This window comes from Limulus polyphemus, unplaced genomic scaffold, assembly GCF_000517525.1.
Source record: "Limulus polyphemus unplaced genomic scaffold, Limulus_polyphemus-2.1.2 Scaffold7129, whole genome shotgun sequence".
NCBI classification, from domain to species: domain Eukaryota; kingdom Metazoa; phylum Arthropoda; class Merostomata; order Xiphosura; family Limulidae; genus Limulus; species Limulus polyphemus.
The window spans coordinates 18,786-25,826 of NW_013672739.1; the positions used below are offsets into that span (position 1 = coordinate 18,786).

The 7,041-nt window shown below is 36.6% G+C and overlaps 1 protein-coding gene across 1 annotated transcript in view; it reads left to right on the forward strand.

The window, feature by feature from the left end:
- The window catches only part of LOC106474370 (zinc finger protein 391-like), a 30,161-nt gene that overhangs the window by 17,469 nt on the left and 5,651 nt on the right, over nucleotides 1-7,041 (forward strand). The window contains exon 5 of the mRNA XM_013935061.2: nucleotides 1,192-1,361. Coding sequence (XP_013790515.1) covers nucleotides 1,192-1,361 — 170 coding nt within the window. The remainder of the gene's footprint in view (nucleotides 1-1,191; nucleotides 1,362-7,041) is intronic.

Genomic DNA, 7,041 nt, shown 5'->3' on the forward strand with positions numbered 1-7,041 from the left:
CAAGGTAAGATACAGATAGATAGGCCCTGTTCAAGGTAAGATACAGATAGATAGGCCCTGTTCAAGGTAAGATACAGATAAATAGGCCCTGTTCAAGGTAAGATACAGATAAATAGGTCCGTTAAAGGTAAGATACAGATAGATAGGCCCTGTTCAAGGTAAGATACAGATAGATAGGCCCTGTTAAAGGTAAGATACAGATAGATAGGCCCTGTTAAAGGTAAGATACAGATAGATAGGCCATGTTCAAGGTAAGATACAGATAGATAGGTCGGTTAAAGTGATAGTTTGATATAATTTCTGATTTTTTTATGTAATGGTATATATATATATATGTTTACCGATGATAATGGTACGGAATTTTCGCCGGGGTCAACATTTTAAAATCGTGCCTAGGGCGACAAAATACCTCAAGGCAGTTGGCCATGCGATAATGAGTATATATATAACTCAAGGCAGTTGGCCATGCGATAATGAGTATATATATAACTCAAGGCAGTTGGCCATGCGATAATGAGTATATATATATAACTCAAGGCAGTTGGCCATGCGATAATGAGTATATATATATAACTCAAGGCAGTTGGCCATGCGATAATGAGTATATATAAAAACTTGTTATTTTTCTACATCACGGTACCATTTGTAGGGGCAACATCTAGTATCATGTTAATAAAAAAATGATTAATTAATTTATTGTTAAAGTGAGTTCTCTATCTATATATATAGTTAGTAATTAATATGTAGTTATATGAAAAATAAAAATTAATTACTATTTGATATTTAGACTTTGGCGATTATATAGGTTTGTAAACAAGACAGCGATTCATAACCAATCGTCTAAACGTAGCTACTTAGTTTGTTTTATTTTCGTGTAACGTAGAATACCAATACACTTTAGTTTCTGTTTTATTTTCGTGTAACGTAGAATACCACTACACTTTAGTTTCTGTTTTATTTTCGTGTAGTGTAAAATACCAATGCACTTCAGTTTCTGTTTTATTTTCGTGTAACGTAGAATACCATTACACTTTAGTTTCTGTTTTATTTTCGTGTTATATAGAATACCATTACATTTGCAATTATTTCTGTCACCTCAACACTATATTATGTTGAAGCTAATGTAAACAAGTACTGACGTGTGTGTTTTTTTTCACCAATGCTTAATTCTGTTTCTTTGTGCTCTACTAGGAGAAAAGCCTCATGCTTGTGACGTGTGTGGTAAAGGATTTAGCACGTCCAGCTCTTTGAACACTCATCGTCGCATACACTCTGGTGAGAAACCTCACCAGTGCCCTCAGTGTGGTAAAAAATTTACTGCTAGCTCAAACTTGTATTATCATCGCATGACGCACAACAAGGTAAGCAGATTTTAAACCCTTTTAACCATTTCTTCTAGACCACATGTAATTAAGAAATTACAGCACGAGATCTTACGTTTCTCATTTACACGTGGGCCTCCGACTCACAGTCTCAAAAATTTCCTGAATCTCCATTTCATCGAATTGAGCAATTATGCATGACGAGCTCTCTCAGTATTGGCAACACAAGTATTATAATAATATTAACTACACGTGGTGTTTGAGTAGAATACTATGTGGTGTGAAACGTCTAATAATTGTTACAGATTTATTAGCGAATGTGAAATCTCTCTCTCTCTCTCTCTCTGTCTGTATCGGCAACGCGAGTATTTTAATAATATTAAACACGCATTATGTTTGAGTGGAATGAAACGCCTAATTATTGTTCCACTGTGGGAAATATCGGTGTAGCAATACAAGTATAATAGTAATAATAACTACACGTGATGTTTGAATGGAACGTCGAAAGATCGTTCCAGTGTGGGAAATATCGGTGTAGGAATACATGGATAATGTTAACTACACGTGATGTTTGAATGAAATACGGTGTAGAACAAGATGAATCGGAGAGATTGGATACCCTGGTCCCGCCGCAAAATTTTGGATCTTTGCTTCACAATGTTCGCCTGAAATCTGGTCCTAATCACATTTGACACAGTTATTGTCAACAAACTGTGAAAATGCCCTATATCTCCATCATAAAAATGTTTCAAAGTGATCCGGAATATGGATCTGGACCAAATTTGGGGAGGATCGTCCTATGGGGTATTGCATTTGGGTCCGTATGTATTTAAGTATGTCCTCGCGCGTATCTCGGAAAAAATAAATCGGTTTGCTTGAAATTTTTACAGGAGATAGGATGTCTGTCCCGTGTACAAATGTCAAGCAAGTCGGTTTATTATTTTTATCATCATGCGATTAACACATTGAACGTGGGTGTGGCATACAGTCAGCAAAACTGTTAGATCATGAGTGGGTGTGGCATACAGTCAGCAAAACTGTTAGATCATGAGACGAAGGTACTTACATCCTCGCAGTCGAGCTAGCGGGACCAAACTTGGCAGGTCCGTACTGCATACAGAGTATATCCATGTTTCAAACCGTGTTTATACCCCCATTCACAAGCTAGCGGGACCAAACTTGGCAGGTCCGTACTGCATACAGAGTATATCCATGTTTCAAACAGTGTTTATACCCCCATTCACAAGCTAGCGGGACCAAACTTGGCAGGCATGCTCAGCTACCGCGGGCGAGTGTACTAACAGGGGTTTGTCTCGGTTACGAACGGAGTAAGTTATATATAGAAATAATCGGAATTAATGGAGGATGTTGCTCCGTGCACTGGGGTCTCTGTGAATCATGAAGGGACCTTCGACCCCCCAAGTAGGGCGTGGGTATTTTACCCTAATCAGTAGAATAAGCTGTTAACAATTCTAAGTTTGAAAAATGGTTTCTCAAATTACAATACAGCTAAGTAATTTTGTTGATCATTTCACCCTAATATATTGACCAATGCTGACAGGTTTAGGTAAATAAATATAATTTAAAACAAATAAAAAAATGTTTCTAATCAATATATATATATTTTTTAGCTTTAAACTCGAAATTTCCAAGAATTTTTAGAAATTTAAAAGAAAATGTTCGAGCACTCATTTGTTCTCGATATTTGTAAGAAACACAAAACCAGAAAGAAAATCGGGAAGTATTAAAGATGTAAATAAAGAAAACTGTTCTTTAGTTAGTTCACTTAAGTGACAAAAGGTTAAAAAAATCAAACTGGGGCACTCGCTTGTACTCAATGCTGAATAAAATCCTACCTAACTTACCCGCAAATCATGAAATGAAACTTTTTCACACTGCGATGCTCGGTGTACTCAATGCTGCATAAAATCCTACCTAACTTACCCGCAAATCAAGAAATGAAACTTTTTCACACTGCGATGCTCGGTGTACTCAATGCTGCATAAAATCCTACCTAACTTACCCGCAAATCATAAAATGAAAATTTTTCACACTGCGATGCTCGGTGTACTCAATGCTGCATAAAATCCTACCTAACTTATCCGCAAATCCTGAAATGAAACTTTTTCACACTGCGATGCTCGGTGTAGCCCTCTCTCGGACATGAACCAAGATAATTTAAAAATAAGGTGTGAAAAATCAATTTTAGTTTGTAGACAAAATATGAAAAAACTTTAAAATTTTCTTTCAAAACGACTTTAATATAAAAGAGGTTGGTTTCTTTGTTGGAGACAGAATTTCGATCCAATACTGTGGATTTTCTTCGGCAGGTTGTCCAGTATAAGTCCGTTTTATTAACTGTTATTGTTGTTGTTTTGGAGTTAAGCACAAAGCTTTCTTTCAAAACGACTTTAATATAAAAGAGGTTGGTTTCTTTGTTGGAGACACCATTTCGATCCAATACTGTGGATTTTCTTCGGCAGGTTGTCCAGTATAAGTCCGTTTTATTAACTGTTATTTTTGTTGTTTTTGAGTTAAGCACAAAGCTACACAATGGGCTATCTGTGCTCTACCCACCACGTGTATCGAAACCCGGTTTCTAGCGTTGTAAATTCGCAGACATACCGCTGTGCCACAGGGGGGCTTTCTCAACTGATCTTCCTACTAAGCGTGACTTTCAGAAAGGGTTTTCGTGATGTAAACTTAAATAACTTGTTCCTCGGTGAAATATCCTAAAAGAGGTCGATGGTACATTTACTAGCTTACAAGGCTAACTCCGGCGCTCAATTTCCAGTATTGTGTAACATTCTAAACTACAATATAGTTTCGATTCACTGTTACGAAACAAGTTTCAACACTGCCACGTGCCCTCTTTGGTTCGTCTTTAGTGGATTGAAGAAAACACGTAAAAGTGTGGAAACACGTTTACATATATATTTGGAGTCCTGTAATAGTGTATCTAAGCTTTAATTTAAGTTACTTTACACGTTTTTGTGCATTTACCTACCGTTCTAAAATCACTTCTAGAGATAAATACACAGAAACTTACCGAAAACAATACCGAATATATATATATATATATAATGACAAAACGTGTGTTTGTTTGCACCTTAACTCCTCCGAGCCTATTGAGCCAGTCTCAACCCAAATTTGTATATAAACACTATGAACCATGAGAATATCCTGAGTGAGTCAAAATTGAACTTCTATTTTGAAAAGCCTGTTGGTTAATTACTCCCAGCCTATCGAGTCAATCTCGAATAGTCTTGGCAGGTTGACTCTTTAAACAATGCTGAATATTCTAAAGAGATTCAAGATCAAAGTATGAAGGTTGCTGGATTGTTTCTCAAACAACCATGAGTTTCTCATGCTCAAAGAGATGTAGGATGTTCAAGGGTGGGATCATCTCAAAATCTTTAATTGTTGGTAGATGGAAAGTAAACTGCAAATGTTGTTTATGAAGAAGCTTTGTTGTAATTTTAAAATCTTTAATTGTTGGTAGATGGAAAGTAAACTGCAAATGTTGTTTATGAAGAAGCTTTGTTGTAATTTTAAAATTTTGAAATAAAGTTTATGTTCAAGTTATTAAAATTACATTGTTTTAATTAAGTTTAAGCATTCCTTGTCAGTTGACGGGTATTTCAGTGAATACATCATTTTCTTATTGTGCACATCATAAGTTACAAGTACATGACGTGTAACTGAAAACCACATTTTCTATTCTATTCTTCTATAAAGTAATGAGAATATACTTGTACAAGTAGCTGATAAATGGCCTTTAGAGCATGAATTACAGTCAATTGTAAGTGTAATTTTTATAGAAGAATAGAATAGAAAATGTGGTTTTCAGTTACACGTCATGTACTTGTAACTTATGATGTCCACAATAAGAAAATGATGTGAAGTAATGAGAAGATACTTGTATAACTAGCTGATAAATGGCCTTTACAGCATGAATTACAGTCAATTGTAAGTGTAATTTTAACAATGATCTTTTACAAGTTAAACCTCATATAAACCTGTTAATACCTATAAATACCAAATATATATATATTTCACGGTGTTTTAAGTGGAATGTTTTAGTTTGTGGTAAAACCTCATGTTGTTGTTGTTGTCAGTGGTGGTTTTAAAGCAAAGTCACACTGGGCTATCTGCTCTGTCCATTGGATTTTAGCGTTGCAAGTCCATAAACTTACCGCTGTATTACCGGAAGATAAACTTTATGTTAAGGCAAATATTAGTACAATGGTTGCATTGGTTTAACTTCACTGTTTCATTGTGATCGGTAAAGGGATATGTTTTGACTTTGATGTTGAATACGCAAGAGTACGGGGCCACTGGAACTTCTCTGAAAAAGGATACATATTTAGTAAGTTCCTTGAACTTGAGAATATGTCACCATGCCTTCCATATCAGTTTGCACATAATCGTTTTATTAGAGGGAATGATACCGTCAAGTACTTGGTATAATCCAAGTGCTTTTCCCGCTGTCACTGACTTCTATAGGCTGTAATAAATCAGTCCATCAGGGTTGTCAAAGCCTCCCTTCCCTGCAGCGTCCACCATACCTGGCTTGGCCACTATAACCTGGGCGTGGAACCAATAGGTTGAGAAGCTGTAAGACATTCAAACTATCTGTGTCGTACTTTATGGGCTACAGTTACAAATACTTGTCTCGTTTTTAGTTGCCCTAACTGCCACTCTATTGGTGTTGTGTCTTTACCTTAGAGATACCACAAACGTACTAAGTGGTAGTCACGGTGATATCGTGGCATCTGTAACGTTTTGGATTAGAAGCTGAGATAAAAAGAGCGACATTGTTGGCAAGACAGAGCTAAAGCTGATAACTGACACTGAAGAAAACGCCAGTGTTAAAAAAGACGCTTTTTTTTTCGTCCAAAAAAAGAGAGAGAGAGAAGAACGGTTATTTTATATACAAGTGTAGCCTAATGAATTGAGGAAAATCTTATGGAGAGCGGAGTTCAGTATATTCAACCACATTGTTTAAATACACATGTACTGTTGTATCATAAGCAGGATCTAAAGAAAAGTCTCTCCACAGACTAGCCGCTCGTTTCAATATTTGTAGCTACTAAGGTTAACTTTGAACTACTGGCCAGAGGGAAATCAGCCAGCCATCAGCCATCATTATAACACGCCCACAACACTATGAGATGGAAATATTGTTTAGTATTGGACAGATTCGAACCTGGTTCGCCAGGTCCAAAAACCAGAATTCTACCACGAGGCCAACTTGCACCCATATATATATAGTAACATGTAATGCAGGGCCAACTCGCACACACATATATATGGTAACATGTAATGCAGGGCCAACTTTGCACCCATATATATAGTAACATGTAATGCAGGGCCAACTTGCACCCATAAATATATAGTAACATGTAATGCAGGGCCAACTAGCACCCATATATATAGTAACATGTAATGCAGGGCCAACTTGCACCCATAAATATATAGTAACATGTAATGCAGGGCCAACTAGCACCCATATATATAGTAATATGTAATGCAGGGCCAACTTGCGCCTATATATATGGTAACATGTAATGCAGGGCCAACTTGCGCCTATATATATAGTAACATGTAATGCAGGGCCAACTAGCACCCATATATATAGTAATATGTAATGCAGGGCCAACTTGCGCCTATATATATGGTAACATGTAATGCAGGGCCAACTTGCGCCTATATATAT